The sequence below is a fragment of the Anomaloglossus baeobatrachus genome, chromosome 5 (genome assembly GCF_048569485.1).
Source record: "Anomaloglossus baeobatrachus isolate aAnoBae1 chromosome 5, aAnoBae1.hap1, whole genome shotgun sequence".
In the NCBI taxonomy this organism is placed as follows: domain Eukaryota; kingdom Metazoa; phylum Chordata; class Amphibia; order Anura; family Aromobatidae; genus Anomaloglossus; species Anomaloglossus baeobatrachus.
In genome coordinates this window covers 351,034,363-351,054,400 of record NC_134357.1, presented here as the reverse complement: position 1 = coordinate 351,054,400, position 20,038 = coordinate 351,034,363, and the positions used below count along the sequence as shown (strand labels likewise).

General features: G+C 51.9%; 1 protein-coding gene across 1 annotated transcript in view; it reads right to left on the bottom strand.

Moving 5' to 3' along the window:
- Positions 1-2,574: 2,574 nt before the first annotated feature.
- Positions 2,575-20,038, bottom strand: part of LOC142312763 (retinoblastoma-like protein 1) — a 78,072-nt gene continuing 60,608 nt past the window's right edge. Inside the window, exons 9-10 of the mRNA XM_075351751.1 lie at positions 4,962-5,126; positions 2,575-4,761 (exon numbers count right to left, since the gene is read on the bottom strand). Of these exons, the coding sequence (XP_075207866.1) occupies positions 4,594-4,761; positions 4,962-5,126 (333 nt within the window). The 3' untranslated portion in view covers positions 2,575-4,593. The remainder of the gene's footprint in view (positions 4,762-4,961; positions 5,127-20,038) is intronic.

Genomic DNA, 20,038 nt, shown 5'->3' with positions numbered 1-20,038 from the left:
TGTCATCTGAATCAGAGCCGTCAGGCTGAGATGCCTGGGACCCCCTTGAAGCACGGATTAACTCCAACTGAGGGGGACCGGGGAACATTGCCGCAGCAGTGTCCATGGACTGAGTAACTGGCCTGGCCTGCAAGGTCTCTAGGATTTTTGTCATAGTGACAGACATCCTGTCAGCAAAAACTGCAAACTCTGTCCCCGTCACCGGGACAGGGTTCACCGGCGACTCTGCCTGGGCCACTACCACCATAGACTCCGGCTGACGAAGTGGCACAGGGACCGAACATTGCACACAATGGGGGTCATTATAACCTGCCGGTAGATCAGCCCCACAAGCGGCACAAGCAGCGCTCACAGCCTGTGTCTTGGCACCCTTGCGTTTTGCAGATGACATGTTGTCGTCTCCTCAGAGCAATTGGGGTATACAGCCAAGAAGCGACCTTACAGTGCAACTATATATATATATATGGTACAGAGAAAAAAGTACACAAATATAACACTGTGGCACTAGTGGGGCCAGCACTTAAGTGCTGCTTACCGCCCGCTTAACGCGGGTGTGTGGTCGCCAGAAATCCCTTGTCTGGGTCTCCCAGAGCCTGTGTCCGTTCTCCAGCCAGACTGCATGTAGGAATGGCTGCCGGCGTCCTGTGGAGAGGGGCGGGCCCTGGGCGTGTGCAGACAAAGAGCGGGAAACCTGCGTCCCACTGTGCTCAGTGAGAGGGCTGGAGTATGTAAATAAGACTCCAGCCCTCTGCGCTGACTATCGTACAGCGTCTCTCCCTTGCCCTGATTGACAGGGTGGGGGCGGGAACGAAGCGGAGCTAGGCCGCAGAAGCCGGGGACTAAATTTATAAGCGACGCCGTCGTAAAAGCACGGTCGTCGCTAAGTCCCCGGCGCACTACAAGTCGCAACTGCGCCGCCGCTCTGGGAGCGGTCGGCGCGGCAGTCCCCAACACATAAAGTCACTCAGAAACACTGTAGTGACTGTAACCCCAGCGCGCAGCGCTACTGTCCCCGGCGCACTAGCAAACCCAGCAAGTCTGGAGTGTGCGCGGCCTGTCCATACGGGGACACAGAGTACCTTAATGTCGCAGGGCCTTGTCCCTGAACGGTACCCAGCTCCGTATCCAGCAGGTTCCATGGGTCTGTGGATGGAGCCCGGCCTCAGGGCTTGGGGGCCGGTAAGATCCCACTTCCTCAGAGCCCCTCAGGGGGATGGGGAAGGAAAACAGCATGTGGGCTCCAGCCTCCGTACCCGCAATGGGTACCTCAACCTTAACAAACACCGCCGACATAAAGTGGGGTGAGAAGGGAGCATGCTGGGGGCCCTAGTATGGGCCCTCTTTTCTTCCATCCGACATAGTCAGCAGCTGCTGCTGACTAAACAGTGGAGCTATGCGTGGATGTCTGACCTCCTTCGCACAAAGCAGAAAACTGGTGAGCCAGTGATCCCACTGGGGGTGTATAGCCAGAAGGGGAGGGGCCTTACACTTTTTAGTGTAATGCTTTGTGTGGCCTCCGGAGGCAGTGCTATACACCCAATCGTCTGGGTCTCCCAATGGAGCGCCGAAGAAATATCTGGCTTCAACTTTATCCGAACCGAAGATAAGCCATCATCGTCGTCAAACATCTCTTCCGGGGCTTCTCCTTCTTGGGGGCAGGAGTCTCGTCTCCCAAAGGGGCAAGAGAAGAGGCCATAAATACCGGCACCCAGAAGTGAAGTCATAATAGCCCACCACCCCGACCTAACCCCCTAGTCACTGTTACTCACAGAACCGGGGGCTGAGCTGGGCTCCACAGAAGCAGAGCTAGTAGAGCGATCTCCGCACATCCTAGCCTGGAGCGTGCTCTTACCTGGGTCCGGTGTGATCTGGGTTATATGCAGCCGTGGGTGACTCCTCCATCGGTCGGGGGGAGGGGAACAGGCTTCCACTGGAGCGAGTGCCGGCACCCACCGGCAGCGACGGCACATGCAGTCCACAGTGGAACGCAGGAACCTGGAAGTGACGTCCTTACAGGATGCAGATGGCACTTCCGCGTGCTGTCGCCACCACGTGTGGGAGAGGAGGAGGTGCCATGGAGCTGCCGGAGGTCCATAGTCTGCCCTGCTTTACCTCACGGAGGCACAGGAAGGGCATGCCGGTCCAGAGTCCCAAGGAGACGGGAGCAGCGCCGGAGGAGGAAGCTATCGTGGCCCGACCTCAGCTGCCCGGTAAATAACCGGCCATGCTCTCATCACAGGCCACGAGAGCACAGCGGTAACCTCTCATGTCCCATAGGGACAGGAAACAACAGTGGAGATGGGAGGTGGGGAGGGGTTATTTAACCTCTGTGTTTCCTGTCCCTAATAGGGTGGAGAGTTAACCTCCTGTGTGCTGTCGTGGAGGGTGACTAGAGAAAATTACACTTCTTTAAATGACACATCGATAGAAGAGAACAGATGTTTGTGAATGTTTTGTACTATATTGTTTAGGAATCCATCTTTTATCAGGTAAGATGATGCATAATCCATCTGGGCCCATAAAAAGGTACTGAGAGTAATATCAGACACAAAAACAGAATGGAATTAAGCAAGGAAAAAGTTTATTGTACATATGTACAAATATGTGCAAACAGGCATAACCCACCTCCCCTAAACTAACCAGACAACATACATACAACTCCAAGTAAAACATCCTTAGCCACTCAAGAGGAGACATTTATACTGAAGTCATAGGCTTCTAAGCACACAAATATGCAAGATGTGTAGATGCTACACAACATTGTCTAGTATGCAGTGGACCACAAATTACCTATGCAAAGTGCTGGAAAGCACTTATGCTTTGTAATAATTCAGAGCAATATTAAAAAGAACTTGTCAGCACAATTTTGCAATTTAAAGTGAAGACATGGCTGTAATGGTGCTGTTTTACAGATTAGGCCAGAGTCACACATGTGAGAGAATCGCGTGAGTCTCGCATCACCCGACACGGACCTGTTGCCCTCCGGACAGGAGCATCTCCGTTGCATAGAATTACATGCAGCTGAAACTCTGTCAGGAGAATGTGGGGCTGTGGCGGGTGATGCGACGTGAGACTCACGCGAATCTCTTGCAAGTGTGACTGGCCTTAAATTGAAACTGTCAGGTCAAACATGCACCGAGAACCACAAGCACTTCTGGATGCATATTAGTCATTCCTGCCTAATCGTCCCCGTATACACTAGCATAAAATAAACCGATCTTTAGAAAAAGTACTTCTAAAGATAGTTTATTATATGTTAATGAGGACAGGGACTAGTCACAAGGGCATTTGTTCCCTTGGCTAGTTGACCCACATAGCAAGTTAGCATGCCCCTGTGGGCGTACTAACATGCTAATGAATGCACAGTGACGCACACATACCTCACTCTTTATGGCGGCCGCCAGAGGATTGAGGAGCACTGTGCATGATCGGAGTCCCGGGACTTGCAATCATGCGCACTAAACTGATGCCGGGTGTAAGCTTCCCGGCCTCAGTAGATCACTTACAAAGCATTGACGTGTCAAGTCAAACAGAGGGAAGTGGAGTGGCCAGGGCAGGAGTAGACCCATTTCACAGATCTGCCCTATGCATGTAAATCTTATTACCTGAAAGCTTCAAATGCAGATTAAAGAACCACAAAGCAGATTTCTTCACTTCAGATATTGATTTAATCTGTATAACGTCACAATTATGGCCTTGCCTTTACTTTAATTGGCAAGGTGATGCCGACACATTCTTAAGTAGTCTTCGAATGCTTATTCATAAATATCACTAGAATGAGGTCTCAATTATGACAATGGTTCCTAGCACCCATATAAGCTGCAAACTAGCCAAAAACAGGCTCACTGTGCATACACAAAACTTCTTTAACATACTTAATGCAAAGATATTAGGGTTTTTATGCTGTAAATACTTATTAGAATCTGCCTTTGCAAACAAAGCCTGTTTAACAATAGAAGTTAAACCATTAATTCACTTTTTTTACCAGATGAGAATTGACTGTGATTATTATAGAGCCACAGTGTAGATACTACGTTTTCTATAATAATATATTACAATTGTATGACAAAAGAACACAAGTTCTGAAAAAAATATTTATAGCAAAAGTTGCTGAGGAATAAAGTGTTTCACTTTAACCATTACATACCCGCTGAATTCCTGTCGTTGGTAGTCATGTGAATATATTGCACGTGATCCTTGGAGGCCACTGAAGCAGTAGGCGTTTCAACAAGTAATGGTTATTTCAAAATATTCCTTATTCCCAAGTAACTTTTGTAAGATACCAGAAAACCCCTTGTAGAATATATGTCCCAGCTAATGTATAGCACTAGCTGCAATGTGGTCGGTCAAGGACAAGAAAATGTCGTTTAATAAAATTTTACATGATGTACAGCAAATTAAAAGGTTATAAAAAGGGAGTTTTATAAAAACTGCCGTACAACAGGTAAAAAGTAGTTTTATAGCATATAAAAGATTAAAATAGCTACAATGCTGCATAAAATATTATGGACTGCACAGACCCCAAAAAAACCAATAGGGTGCACAGCTATTGTACAGTGCAATATACATTGAAATGTCATATAGAGAGACCATCTAACGGATTGCCCTCTCGCTCACAACGTCCTGTAAGCGTTTTATCAATACGTCGTCATTCTCTGTGCACATCCTCTTCGCAGGGGACTCAGAGTCACTGTCAATGGTTATTGCTCGTTTGCGGCTCCTATGGTCTTGTTTAATCATGCTGTTGATATCTTCCAAGCTCTATAATTGCAATAAAAAGTCAGGATCAGTGGACATCATAAAGTAGCAGGTCAATTAAATAGAAGCAACATTGTTTATACATGAACACATCTAAAACATATAAAAAGAGACTGAAAACGTTGGGACGGCAAACATGCATATCAAAAACATGAACATAAAATAAAATGAGGGAGTGGAAGTGAACATCTTTGAAAACTTACTTTAGAAGGGCTTCCATTGAACTTGTACAGAAGTGCTGTGCGTGGGGTGAGACACGTTGTGTTTTTATGTGGAGACACATATATGGAATGCTGCTGAGACACCCGACGTGGAGAGACAGCTTGTTGTCTGATGGTGGGGAATGGGGAGAGTGGAGGAACAGCCGACTTAATAGAAAAAGAAAAAAAAAAAAAAAAAAAAACTGTTTAATACATATGGCATAGATTTTTGGGTGTGCCGAGAATGCACTAGTCCAATCATTGATTTCTGATGCCACCGTGACCCATTCAATCCAATGAGGCAACAACGCAGTACCCTGCATTAAAGGGAGTTTGTCAGCAGGTTTCTGCCATCTCATCTGAAAGCAGCGTAATGTAGAAAATGTTACCCTAATTCCAGCAATGTCTCACTTTATCACAACTGCTGAACCCAATAAACTATCAGTTCTTAGAACGCCGTGTAGCACAGCTCAGAAAGCTAACCCTGCCCACACCATGCTCCCTATGTACATTGTCTATAGACAGTGAACTGCTTATCAGAGGAGAGCATGGCCAGACAACTGCTTTCGAGCCTGGGCAGTGTTAATCACTCTGCTAAAACAAAATTGTGTGGAACCAGCAGCACATGACTTAAAGAGAACCTGTCATCAGAAATGTTGCACTAAACCTAAAAGATTCCCCCTTTGCAGCTCCTGGGCTGCATTCTAGCAAGGTTCCTGTTGTTCTTGTGCCTCCTTTCTGACTAAAATAAAGATTTTATAAAGTGGTACCTTTTTGTATTCAAATCTTGATAATGGTACACGGGGGTGGGCTCTCTGGTGTCCGTTAGTCTGCCTCCTGTCGCTTTAGGCCGTCCCCCATCGCGCAATTTTGAAAGCGGTGACGTGAGGTAAGCTGGCCAGCGCTTGCGCAGAACGGTGGAGGCGGCGGTGAAAGCGCGAGCACGAGATTATGGGTGGGTACTTGCTGATGAAAATAACAGCGCCACCCATAATCTCGCGCCGGCACAACACGTCACCAGCGGTCACACTGTGCACATTGCACAGTCCCGCGAGAGTGGCACATACGCGAGACCTCGGACGCCCTGGGCGGCCTCCTGAGGTATGAAATTGCACGATGGGGGACGGCGGGAGGAGGCAGACTAATGGACACCAGAGAGCCCGCCCTCGTGTACCATTATCAAGATTTGAATACAAAAAGGTACCACTTTATAAAGTCTTCATTTTGGTCAGAAAGGGGGCACAAGAACAACAGGAACCTTGCTAGAATGCAGCCCAGGAGCTGCAGAGGGGGAATCTTTTAGGTTTAGTGCAAAATTTCTGATGACAGGTTCCCTTTAAAGGGAACCGGTCACCAGATTTGGTGACTATAAGCTGCAGCTACCACCAGTGGGCTTTTATATACAACATTCTAACAATCTGTATACAAGAGCCCAGGCCACTGTGTAGAACATAAAAAGGGGAATTTTGTTTACTTACCGTAAATTCCTTTTCTTCTAGCTCCTATTGTGAGACCCAGACAATTGGGTGTATAGCTTCTGCCTCTGGAGGCCACACAAAGTATTACACTTTTAAAAAAGTGTAACCCCTCCCCTCTGCCTATACACCCTCCCGTGGATCACGGGCTCCTCAGTTTTGGTGCAAAAGCAGGAAGGAGAAAACTTATAAATTGGTCTAGGGTAAATTCAATCCGAAGGATGTTCGGAGAACTGAAGACCATGAACCAAATGAACAAATCAACATCAACAACATGTGTACACAAAAGAACAACCAGCCCGAAGGGCACAGGGGTGGGTGCTGGGTCTCCCAATAGGAGCTAGAAGAAAAGGAATTTACGGTAAGTAAACAAAATTCCCTTTTTCTTTGTCGCTCCATTGGGAGACCCAGACAATTGGGACGTCCAAGAGCAGTCCCTGGGTGGGTAAAAAACAATACCTCAATAGAAAGAGCCGAAAACGGCCCCCTCTTACAGGTGGGCAACCGCCGCCTGGAGGACTCGCCTACCTAGACTGGCGTCTGCCGAAGCATAGGTATGCACTTGATAGTGTTTCGTGAAAGTGTGCAGACTAGACCACGTAGCTGCCTGACACACCTGCTGAGCCGTCGCCCGGTGCCGCAATGCCCAGGACGCACCTACGGCTCTGGTAGAATGGGCTTTCAACCCTGAAGGGAGTGGAAGCCCAGAAGTACGGTAGGCCTCGATAATCGGTTCCTTGATCCACCGAGCCAAGGTTGACTTGGAGGCCTGAGAGCCCTTGCGCTGGCCAGCGACAAGGACAAAGAGCGCGTCTGAACGGCGCAGGGGCGCCGTGCGAGACACGTAGAGCCGGAGAGCTCTCACTAGATCCAAAGAGTGCAAATGCTTTTCACACTAGTGAATTGGATTAGGGCAAAAGGAAGGCAAGGAGATATCCTGATTTAGATGAAAAGGGGATACCACCTTAGGGAGAAATTCCGGGACAGGACGCAGAACCACCTTATCCTGGTGAAAAACCAGGAAGGGAGCTTTGCATGACAGCGCTGCAAGCTCAGACACTCTCCGAAGTGATGTGACTGCCACCAGGAAGGCCACCTTCTCGGAAAGACGGGAGAGAGACATCCCGCAGCGGCTCAAAAGGCGGCTTTTGAAGAGCCGTCAGGACCCTGTTAAGATCCCAAGGTTCCAACGGACGTTTGTAAGGTGGAACCATGTGGCAAACCCCCTGCAGGAACGTGCGGACCTGCGGAAGCCTGGCTAGACGCTTTTGAAAAAACACGGAGAGCGCCAAAACTTGGCCCTTGAGAGAGCTGAGGGACAAACCCTTGTCCATTCCAGATTGTAGAAATGAAAGGAATGTAGGTAAGGCAAACGGCCATGGAGGAAAACCGTTATCAGAGCACCAGGATAAGAAGATTTGCCAAGACCTGTAATAGATCTTGGCGGACGTTGGCTTCCTGGCTTGTCTCATGGTGGCAATGACATCCTGAGATAACCCTGAAGACGCTAGGAGCCAGGACTCAATGGCCACACAGTCAGGTTGAGGGCCACAGAATTCAGATGGAAAAACGGGCCTTGTGACAGCAAGTCTGGGCGGTCTGGAAGTGCCCACGGTTGACCCACCGCGAGATGCCACAGATCCGGATACCACGACCGCCTCGGCCAGTCTGGAGCGACGAGAATGGCGCGACGGCATTCGGACCGGATCTTGCGTAGAACCCTGGGCAGCATCGCCAGAGGGGGAAACACGTATGGCAGTCGAAACTGCGACCAATCCTGGACCAGGGCGTCCGCTGCCAGAGCTCTGTGATCCTGAGACCGAGCCATGAAGGCCGGGACCTTGTTGTTGTGTCCTGACGCCATGAGGTCGACGTCCGGCGTTCCCCAGCGGCGACAGATCTCTCGAAACACGTCTGTGTGAAGAGACCATTCCCCCCGCGTCCATGCCCTGACGACTGAGAAAATCTGCTTCCCAGTTTTCTACGCCCGGGATGTGAACTGCGGAGATGGTGGAGCCTGTGTCTTCCACCCACTGCAGAATTCGGCGGACTTCCTGGAAGGCTTGACGACTGCGAGTGCCGCCTTGGTGGTTGATGTACGCGACGGCAGTCGCGTTGTCCGACTGTATTCGGATCTGCCTGCCCTCCAGCCACCGATGGAAAGCCAATAGGGCTAGATATACTGCCCTTATCTCCAGGATATTGATCTGAAGGGACGATTCTATTGGAGTCCAGGTTCCTTGAGCCCAGTGGTGGAGAAAAACCGCTCCCCAACCTGACAGGCTCACGTCCGTGGTGACCACGGCCCAGGTTGGAGGTAGGAAGGATTTTCCCCGAGACAGATGTGGGTAGGAGCCACCACTGAAGTGATGTTTTGGTTGCAAGGGAAAGAGATATTCTTGTCGAGGGAAGCCGAACTCTTGTCCCATTTGCGCAGAATGTCCCATTGGAGTGGCCGTAGATGGAATTGCGCGAACGGCACTGCTTCCATAGCTGCAACCATCTTCCCCAGGAAGTGCATGAGGCGCCTTAAGGGGTGTGACTGACTCCGAAGAAGTGATTGCACCCCGACTTGCAGAGAAAGCTGTTTGTCCCGCGGTAGCTTGACTAACGCTGGCTGGGTATGAAACTCCATCCCGAGGTAAGTCAGTGATTGGGTCGGCGTCAACTTGGATTTCGGGAAGTTGATGATCCACCCGAACTGCTGGAGAGTCTCCAGAGTGACGGACAGACTTCGTTGACACGCCACCCGAGAAGGAGCCCTGACTAGGAGATCGTCCAAGTAGGGGATCACCGAGTGGACCTGAGAGTGCAGGACCGCCACGACGGATGCCATGACTTTGGTGAAAACCCGTGGGGGCTGTCGCCAGGCCGAAGGGCAATGCGACGAACTGGAGGTGTTCGTCCCCGATGGCGAAACGCAGGAAACGTTGATGTTCGGGTGCGATCGGCACATGGAGATAAGCATCCTTGATGTCGATCGATGCTAGGAAGTCTCCTTGTGACATCGAGGCGATGACCAAGCGGAGCGATTCCATCCGAAATAGTCTGGTTCTCACATGTCTGTTGAGCAGCTTGAGGTCCAGAACGGGACAGAATGACCCGTCCTTTTTTGGCACCACGAACAAGTTGGAGTAAAAACCGCGACCACGTTCCTGAAGGGGAACGGGAATCACAACTCCATCTATCTTTAGAGCGTCCACTGCCTGAAAAAGTGCGTCGTCCTGCGCGGGGAGTGGGGAGGTTCTGAAGAAACGAGCCGTAGGTCGAGAGCTGAACTCTATCCTGTAACCATGAGACAGAATGTCTCTCACCCATCGGTCTTGAACGTGTGGCCACCAGGCGTCGCCAAAGCGGGAGAGCCTGCCACCGACCGAGGATGTGGCTAGATGAGGCCGAGAGTCATGAGGCGACCGTCTTGGAGGCAGTGCCTCTTGCGGCCTTTTGGGGGCGTGACTTGGACCGCCACGCATAGGAGTTCCTCTGGCCTTTCTCCGGCCGGTTGGTCGAAGAGGATTGGGACTTGGCGGAGGGATGAAAGGACCGAAACCTCGATTGGATTTTTCTCTGCTGAGGTCTCTTAGGTTTGGACTGGGGTAAGGAGGAGTCCTTTCCCGAGGATTCCTTAATAATCTCATCCAACCGTTCGCCAAACAAACGGTCGCCAGAAAAAGGCAAACCAGTTAAGAACCTTTTGGAAGCAGAGTCTGCTTTCCATTCGCGCAGCCACATGCCCCTGCGGACTGCCACGGAGTTAGCGGATGCTACAGCCGTACGGCTAGCGGAGTCCAGGACGGCGTTCATGGCGTAGGACGAAAATGCTGATGCCTGAGAGGTCAAGGAAGAAACATGTGGAGCAGAATTCCGCGTGACAGCATTAATCTCAGTCAGACATGCCGAGATTGCTTGGAGAGCCCACACGGCCGCAAAGGCCGGGGCGAAAGACGCGCCCGTGGCCTCATAAATAGACTTCACCAAGAGCTCTATCTGTCTGTCAGTGGCATCCTTCAGGGATGAGCCATCAGCAACAGACACAACGGACCTAGCAGGCAATCTAGAGACTGGAGGATCCACCTTGGGAGAATGTGCCCAGCCCTTAACGACTTCAGGTGGAAAGGGATAACGCGTGTCAGTGAGCCGTTTAGCAAAGCGCTTGTCCGGAACCGCTCTGGGCTTCTGGACAGCGTCCCTGAAGTTAGTGTGATCAAAAAACGTATTGCGCGTACGTTTGGGGAAACGGAATTGGTGTTTCTCCTGCTGAGAAGCCGACTCCTCTGCAGGAGGCGGCGGTGGTGTGAGATCCAACACATGGTTGATGGACGAGATAAGATCATTTACTAAGGCGTCCCCCTCAGGGGTATCAAGGTTAAGGGCGAAGTCAGGGTCAGAGCCCTGAGCTCCCACGTCCGCCTCGTCATCCTGAGAGTCCTCAAGCTGGGATCCAGAGCAGCGTGAGGAGGCCGGGGAAGAGTCCCAGCGAGGCCGCTTAGCCAGTCTGGGGCTGCGGTCCGGGCAGGAGTCCTCCGCCTGGGGCCTAGGGGCTATCCTGGGAGCGCGCTGCGGCGCGGACCGAGAAGGGCCTGGAGGAGACAGACTAACAGGGGCCGGGGCCTGTGAAGGGCCCGGTCTGGACTGCAAAGCTTCAAGGAGCTTAGATGACCATTTGTCCATAGACTGTGCAATGGACTGAGAAAGTGACAGAGTTTCTCAGCGAAAGAGGCCAACGACGGTGACTCTGTCCCTGCAGCCTGTTCAGTGGGAGCAGGGGGATCTACATGAGCCGAGGGGCCCACAAGTGCCCTAGGCTCCGGCTGAGCAAGCGTGGCAGGAGTCGAGCATTGATCACAGTGAGGGTAGGTGGATCCCGCAGGCAACATAGCCCCACAAGAGGTACAGGCCGCGAAAAAAATCTGTGCCTTAGTAGCTTTGCTCCTTGTGGACGACATGCTGTTGTCTCTTAGAGTGACCACTGAGGGTATATAGGAAAAGGGTATACAGCCTTACCGAACAGAGATATATATATATATATATATATATATTATATATATATCCATATATCCATATATCCCGGCACCCTAGGGGGACCAGCACAGTGACCGGTGTGGCTTACCAACCGCTAACGAGCGGAGTGTGTCCTCCAGATTCCCTGTCGTGGATCCCCCGGAGCTGCAGAGCTTTGCTGCTGAGTAGCATCCACCGGCAGAATGCTAAAAATGGCTGCCGGAGCTCTCAGGGGGGGGGTGTGGAGCCGAGGGCGGCGCCAGCAAAGAGCGGTAATCTGGAGTTCCCACAGTGGTCAATGAGGGGGGAGGGAAACATGCAGGATGCTCCAGCCCTCAAAGCCGACGTCATGTCGGCAATCCCGCCCTAACCCCTGACAGGCAGGCTCGAGGGCGGGATTTTTCGCGACTAGGCCGCGGCGAAGCCGGGGACTAAATTTAAGGCCGTGCCCGACAAGCAGGCACGGTCGGCGCGGAAGTCCGCCGAAAAGACAAGGGACGGAACTACTGCGGCTTCCGGGGATAAGGTGCGACCCTCTCTGTACAGTCCCCACATGGGGACACAGAGTACCTTCCAGTTGCAGGGCCCGGTCCCTGGGGGTGAAGAAGCTCCGGTCCGGCAGGTTCCACCAGGGGCTGCGGATGGAGCACGGTCCCAGCTCATGGATGACCGCTTAGGATCCCACTTCTCCCAGGGCCGCATAAGGGATGGTGAAGGAGACGGCATGTGGCTCCAGCCTCCGTACCCGCAATGGGTACCTTAACAACACCGCCGACATAGTGGGGTGAGAAGGGACCATGCCGGGGACCCCATCGGGGTCCTCTTTTCTTCCATCCGACATAACTATGTATGAGAATGCATGAGTGGATGTGTGCCTCCTTCCACACAAAGCATAAAACTGAGGAGCCCGTGATCCACGGGAGGTTGTATAGGCAGAGGGGAGGGGTTACACTTTTTTAAAAGTGTAATACTTTGTGTGGCCTCCAGAGGCAGAAGCTATACACCCAATTGTCTGGGTCTCCCAATGGAGCGACAAAGAAAAAACACTTTATAATACTTACCTAAACGGTTGCTGCAGTGGGGTTGGGTCATATGGGCGTCTCCATTCTCCGGCGCCTGCTCTTTTGTCCATCTTTATCGTCCTTCTGAAGCCGGCGTGCATGACGCGTCCTACGTCAACCATACTCGCCGGCATTGAGGTCCTACGCAGGCACACTTTAATCTGCCCTGAGCAGGGCAGATCAAAGTATTGTAGTGCGCCTGCGCGGGACTAGCGAGTGTGTACGACGTAGACGTGTCATGCACACAGGCTTCAGAAGGAGGATGAAGATGGCCGAAAGAGGCGGCGCCGGGACCGGAGACGCCCATACGACCCAACTCCACCGCAGCGACCATTTATAATACTTACCTAAAGTGCTTTTTACATTCTACACAGCGGCCTGGGCTCTTATATACAGCATGTTAGAATGCTGTATATAAGAGCTCACAGGTGATGGCTGAAGCTTCTAGGCCCCAAATCTGCTGACAGGTTCCCTTTAAGAGACATCCCTGAATTCATTGTGTTAACGACTACATTACGCTGTTCTCAGACTACATTACCAAAATCTGCTGAGGGATTCATTTTAACCCCTTAAGGATCGAGCCACTATATATGTTAATGACCGAGCCTCATTTGACCAGCATCACAGAGTTAACTCTGGGACGCTTCAGCATATCCCTGGGATTCGAATAGGATTTTTGTGTACTCACCGTAAAATCTCTTTCTCTGAGTCTTCATTGGGGGACACAGGACCATGGGTGTATGCTGCTGTGACTAGGAGGCTGACACTAAGTAGACATAAAAAAAGTTAGCTCCTCCCTAGCAGTGTACACCCTGAGCCGGAGGCGGATCTATGCCAGTTTAGTGTACAAGCAGTAGTAGGAGAAACCTGAACAACCATACCTAATCAAGGTAATATAAACAAGAAAACACACAGTATCTTATCTAAACCTATACTGTATATCAATATAGAAATATACAAAATATAAATAAGCTGGGTACCGAAAAAACGTGTTCCCATAAAGAACCAGTAACATCCGGCAAACTAATAGCAACCCAATATCCAAACAGGGTGGGTGCTGTGTCCCCCAATGAAGACTCCGAGAAAGAGATTTTACGGTGAGTACACAAAAATCCTTCTTTCTCTATCGTTTCATTGGGGGACACAGGACCATGGGACGTCCAAAAGCAGTCCCTGGGTGGGTACAGGAGCAATCACACAGATTCATGACATATCCAAAACTCTGTAAGAATGCTCGGTGCAAAAGTATACCACCTTATCATAAGTGTGCGACAGCCGTCTGCTGTATCTTGTAAACCCTGGGAAAGGTATGAAGGCTTGACCACGTGGCGGCTATGCGGACTTGTTCGGCTGACGCCTGGCGTCTGATTGACCAAGACACCCCAATTGCACAGGTGGAATGGCTTTTACAACACCCCTCAGAGACCTGTCTCTAGTCCTGTAGGCATCCGATATGGTCGGCCGGATCCAACTTGCAATGGTAGCCTATGACGCCGGCATGCCCCCCCTTGGCCCAGTAGACAGGACGAATAGGCCGTCTGAGGTGCAGAAGGGTGCGGGTCTCGAAACGTAACTCCTAAAAGGTCGCACTAGATCCAGTGTAAGCCGTGACCTTTCCAAGGATCGAATGGAGGCTGGACCGAAGGATGGAGGCACAATCTCCTCATTCAGACACTGCTTTCGGTGGGAAAGCAGGAGATGGGCGCAGATCAACCTTGTCTTGGTGGAAAACAAGAAAAGTGACCGGCATGAGAGGGCTGCAAGTTCAGACCTTCTTCTGATTGAAGTGGCGGTCACCAACAAATCCACCTTCCCGGATAGGCGTGACATTGAGGATTCCTTTTAGAGGTTTGAACTGGGCTAATTGAAGAGACCCTAGCACCAGATTGATGTCCCATGGTTCTAGCGGGAAACGATCTAGCGGTGCCAAAAGGGCAACTCCCTGGATGAACTTCCAGACTTGTGGCCGAGATGCTAGATTTCTCTGGAAAGAAGGGAATTTTGTTACTTACCGTAAATTCCTTTTCTTCTAGCTCCTATTGGGAGACCCAGACGATTGGGTGTATAGCACTGCCCTCCGGAGGTCACACAAAGCAATTACACTAAAAAGTGTAAGGCCCCTCCCCTTCTGGCTATAAACCCCCAGTGGGATCACTGGCTCACCAGTTTTAGTGCAAAAGCAAGAAGGAGGAAAGCCAATAACTGGTTTAAACAAATTCACTCCGAAGATACGTCGGAGAACTGAAAACCATTCAACATGAACAACATGTGTACCCGAAAAACAACCAAAAATCCCGAAGGACAACAGGGCGGGTGCTGGGTCTCCCAATAGGAGCTAGAAGAAAAGGAATTTACGGTAAGTAACAAAATTCCCTTCTTCTTCGGCGCTCCATTGGGAGACCCAGACGATTGGGACGTCCAAAAGCTGTCCCTGGGTGGGTAAAGAAATACCTCATGTTAGAGCTCCAAAGACAGCCCTCCCCTACGGGGAGGCAACTGCCGCCTGCAGGACTCTTCTACCTAGGCTGGCGTCCGCCGAAGCATAGGTATGCACCTGATAATGTTTGGTGAAAGTGTGCAGACTCGACCAGGTGGCTGCCTGGCACACCTGTTGAGCCGTAGCCTGGTGTCGTAATGCCCAGGACGCACCCACGGCTCTGGTAGAATGGGCCTTCAGCCCTGATGGAACCGGAAGCCCAGCAGAACGGTAGGCTTCAAGAATTGGTTCTTTGATCCATCGAGCCAGGGTGGCTTTGGAAGCCTGCGACCCTTTGCGCTTACCAGCGACAAGGACAAAGAGTGCATCCGAGCGGCGCAGGGGCGCCGTGCGGGAAATGTAGATTCTGAGTGCTCTCACCAGATCCAACAAATGTAAATCCTTTTCATACCGATGAACTGCATGCGGATAAAAGGAAGGCAAGGAGATATCCTGATTAAGATGAAAAGAGGATACCACCTTAGGGAGAAACTCCTGAATGGGGCGCAGCACTACCTTGTCCTGGTGGAACACCAGGAAAGGAGCCCTGGATGACAGCGCTGCTAGTTCGGACACTCTCCGAAGAGACGTGACCGCTACCAGAAAGGCCACTTTCTGTGAGAGTCGAGAAAGTGACACATCCCTCAGAGGCTCGAAGGGCGGCTTCTGGAGAGCAACAAGGACCTTGTTTAGATCCCACGGATCTAACGGCCGCCTGTACGGAGGTACGATATGACAAACCCCCTGCAGGAACGTGCGCACCTGAGAAAGTCGTGCTAGACGCTTCTGAAAAAACACGGATAGTGCCGAGACTTGCCCTTTAAGGGAGCCGAGCGACAAGCCCTTTTCCAACCCAGATTGCAGGAAGGAAAGAAAGACAGGTAACGCGAATGGCCAGGGAGATACTCCTTGTGCAGAGCACCAGGATAAGAAAATCTTCCACGTTCTGTGGTAGATCTTAGCAGAAGTGGACTTCCTAGCCTGTCTCATGGTGGCCACGACCCCTTGGGATAATCCTGAAGACGCTAGGATCCAGGACTCAATGGCCACACAGTCAGGTTCAGGGCCGCAGAATTCCGATGGAAAAACGGCCCTTGGGACAGTAAGTCTGGACGGTCTGGTAGTGCCCACGGTTGGCCGACCGTGAGATGCCACAGATCCGGGTACCACGACCTCCTCGGCCAGTCTGGGGCGACGAGTATGACGCGGCCGCAATCGGATCTGATCTTGCGTAACACTCTGGGCAAGAGTGCCAGAGGTGGAAACACATAAGGGAGCCGGAACTGCGACCAATCTTGCACTAAGGCGTCTGCCGCCAGAGCTCTTTGATCGCGAGACCGCGCTATGAAGGTCGGGACCTTGTTGTTGTGCCGAGACGCCATTAGGTCGACGTCCGGCACACCCCAGCGGCGGCAGATTTCCTGAAACACGTCCGGGTGAAGGGACCATTCCCCTGCGTCCATGCCCTGGCGACTGAGGAAGTCTGCTTCCCAGTTTTCTACGCCCGGGATGTGAACTGCTGATATGGTGGATGCTCTTTCCTCTACCCACATCAGAATCCGCCTGACTTCCTGGAAGGCTTGCCGACTGCGTGTCCCTCCTTGGTGGTTGATGTATGCCACCGCTGTGGAGTTGTCCGACTGAATTCGGATCTGTTTTCCTTCCAGCCACTGCTGGAAGGCTAATAGGGCAAGATACACTGCCCTGATCTCCAGAACATTGATCTGAAGGGTGGATTCCTGCTGAGTCCACGTCCCTTGAGCCCTGTGGTGGAGAAAAACTGCTCCCCACCCTGACAGACTCGCATCTGTCGTGACCACTGCCCAGGATGGGGGCAGGAATGATCTTCCCTGCGATAATGAGGTGGGAAGAAGCCACCATAGCAGAGAATCCTTGGCCGTCTGAGAAAGGGAGACTTTCCTGTCTAGGGAAGTTGTCTTCCCGTCCCATTGGCGGAGAATGTCCCATTGAAGTGGACGCAGATGAAACTGCGCGAACGGGACTGCCTCCATTGCTGCCACCATCTTCCCTAGGAAGTGCATGAGGCGCCTTAAGGGGTGCGACTGACCCTGAAGGAGAGACTGCACCCCTGTCTGTAGTGACCGCTGCTTGTCCAGCGGAAGCTTCACTATCGCTGAGAGAGTATGAAACTCCATGCCAAGATACGTTAGTGATTGAGTCGGTGCCAGGTTTGACTTTGAAAAGTTGATGATCCACCCGAAAGTCTGGAGAGTCTCCAGCGCAACATTCAGGCTGTGTTGGCATGCCTCTTGAGAGGGTGCTTTGACAAGTAGATCGTCCAAGTAAGGGATCACCGAGTGTCCCTGAGAATGCAAGACTGCTACCACTGCCGCCATGACCTTGGTGAAAACCCGTGGGGCTGTCGCCAGACCAAATGGCAGAGCTACGAACTGGAGATGGTCGTCTCCTATCACGAAACGTAGAAAACGTTGGTGCTCTGTAGCAATCGGCACGTGGAGATAAGCATCTTTGATGTCTATTGATGCAAGGAAATCTCCTTGAGACATTGAGGCAATGACGGAGCGGAGAGATTCCATCCGGAACCGCCTGGCGTTCACATGCTTGTTGAGCAGCTTTAGGTCCAGAACAGGACGGAACGAGCCGTCCTTTTTTGGAACCACGAAGAGATTGGAGTAAAAACCTTGCCCTTGTTCCTGCAGAGGAACAGGGATCACCACTCCTTCTGCTCTTAGTGAGCACACCGCCTGCATAAGGGCATTTGCTCGGTCGGGATGTGGGGAGGTTCTGAAGAACCGAGGCGGAGGATGAGAACTGAATTCTATCCTGTACCCGTGAGACAAAATGTCTGCTACCCACCGGTCTTTGACCTGTGGCAGCCAAATGTCGCAAAAGCGGGAGAGCCTGCCACCGACCGAGGATGCGGAGGGATGAGGCCGAAAGTCATGAGGCAGCCGCCTTGGAAGCGGTTCCTCCAGTTGTTTTCTTGGGGCGTGAATGAGCCCGCCAGGAATCTGAGCTCCTTTGCTCCTTCTGAGTCCCTTTGGACGAGGAGAATTGGGTCTTGCTGGAGCCTCGAAAGGACCGAAACCTCGACTGCCACTTCCTCTGTTGAGGTTTGCTCGATCTGGGCTGGGGTAAGGAGGAGTCCTTACCCTTGGACTGTTTAATGATCTCAGCCAATTGCTCACCAAACAGTCTGTCTCCAGATAGTGGCAAGCTGGTTAAACATTTCTTGGAAGCAGAATCTGCTTTCCATTCCTTTAACCACAAGGCTCTGCGCAAAACCACAGAGTTGGCAGACGCCATTGAGGTACGGCTCGTAGAGTCCAGGACAGAGTTGATAGCGTAAGTCGCAAACGCAGACATTTGCGAGGTTAGGGACGCTACTCGCGGCACTGCTGGACATATGATAGAGTCCACTTGTGCCAGGCCAGCTGAAATAGCTTGGAGTGCCCACACGGCCGCGAATGCTGGAGCAAACGACGCGCCGATAGCTTCATAGACAGACTTTAACCAAAGGTCCATCTGTCTGTCATTGGCATCTTTAAGTGAAGCCCCATCTTCCACTGCAACTAAGGATCTAGCCGCAAGCCTGGAGATTGGGGGGTCCACCTTTGGACACTGGGTCCAGCGTTTGACCACGTCAGGGGGAAAGGGATAACGTGTATCCTTAAGACGTTTGGAGAAACGCTTATCTGGATAAGCATGATGTTTCTGGACTGATTCTCTGAAGTCAGAGTGGTCCAGAAAAGTACTCAATTTACGCTTAGGATACCGGAACTGGAACTTCTCCTGCTGTGCAGCTGCCTCCTCTGCAGAAGGGGCTGGGGGAGAAATATCCAACAGTCTATTGATGGCCGCTATAAGGTCATTTACCATAGCGTCACCATCAGGGGTATCTAGATTGAGAGCGGTGTCAGGAGTAGATTCCTGATCACCCACCTCTGTCTCCTCATACAGAGCCTCGTCTCGCTGAGACCCTGACCAGTGTGATGACGGCGAGGGTCTTTCCCAGCGAGCCCGCTTAGGCTGCCTGGGACTGTCATCCGAGTCAGAGTCTTCAGCCTGTGATGCCTGGGACCCCCTTGAAGTACGGATTAGTTCCAACTGAGGGGGACCGGGGAGCATAGACACAGCAGTGTCCATGGTCTGAGAAACTGGCCTGGACTGCAAGGTTTCCAGGATTTTTGTCATAGTCACAGACATCTTATCAGCAAAAACTGCAAATTCTGTCCCCGTCACCGGGGCAGGGTTCACAGGCGTCTCTGCCTGGGCCACTACTACCATAGACTCTGGCTGACGAAGTGGCACAGGGACCGAACATTGCACACAATAGGGGTCATTGGAACCTGCCGGTAGATTAGCCCCACATGCGGCACAAGCAGTGCATACCGCCTGTGCCTTGGCACCCTTGTGTTTTGCGGATGACATGTTGTTGTCTCCTCAGAGCAATGAGGGTATAAGCCAAGAAGCGACTGTACAGTGCAATATAAATATATATGGTACAGAGAAAAAATGCACCAAATAACACTGTGGCACTAGTGGGGCCAGCACTTATGTGCAGCTTACCGCCCGCATAAACGCGGGTGTGTGGTCGCCAGAGTCCCTTGTCTGAGTCCCCCAGAGCCTGTGTCCGTTCTCCAGCCAGACTGCATGCAGGAATGGCTGCCGGCGTCCTGTGGAGAGGGGCGGGCCCTGGGCGTGTTGAGACCAAGAGCGGGAAACTTGCGTCCCCACTGTGCCCAGTGAGAGGGCTGGAGCATGTAAATAAGGCTCCAGCCCTCGGCGCTGCCTATTGCACAGCGTCTCTCCCTTTCCCTGATTGACAGGGTGGGGGCGGGAACGAACCGTAACTAGGCCGCAAAAGCCGGGGACTAGATTTATGAGCGCTGCCGCCGTAAAAGCGCGGGCAGCGCGAGTCCCCGGCGCACTACAAGTCCCAGCGGCGCCGCCGCTCCCGGAGCGGCCGGCGCGGTAGTTCCCAAGACAAAAAATCACTCAGCTAAGCTGCAGTGACTCTAACCCGAGCGCGCAGCGCTAGTGCCCCCGGCGCACTAGCACACCCAGCAAGCCTGGAGTGTGCGT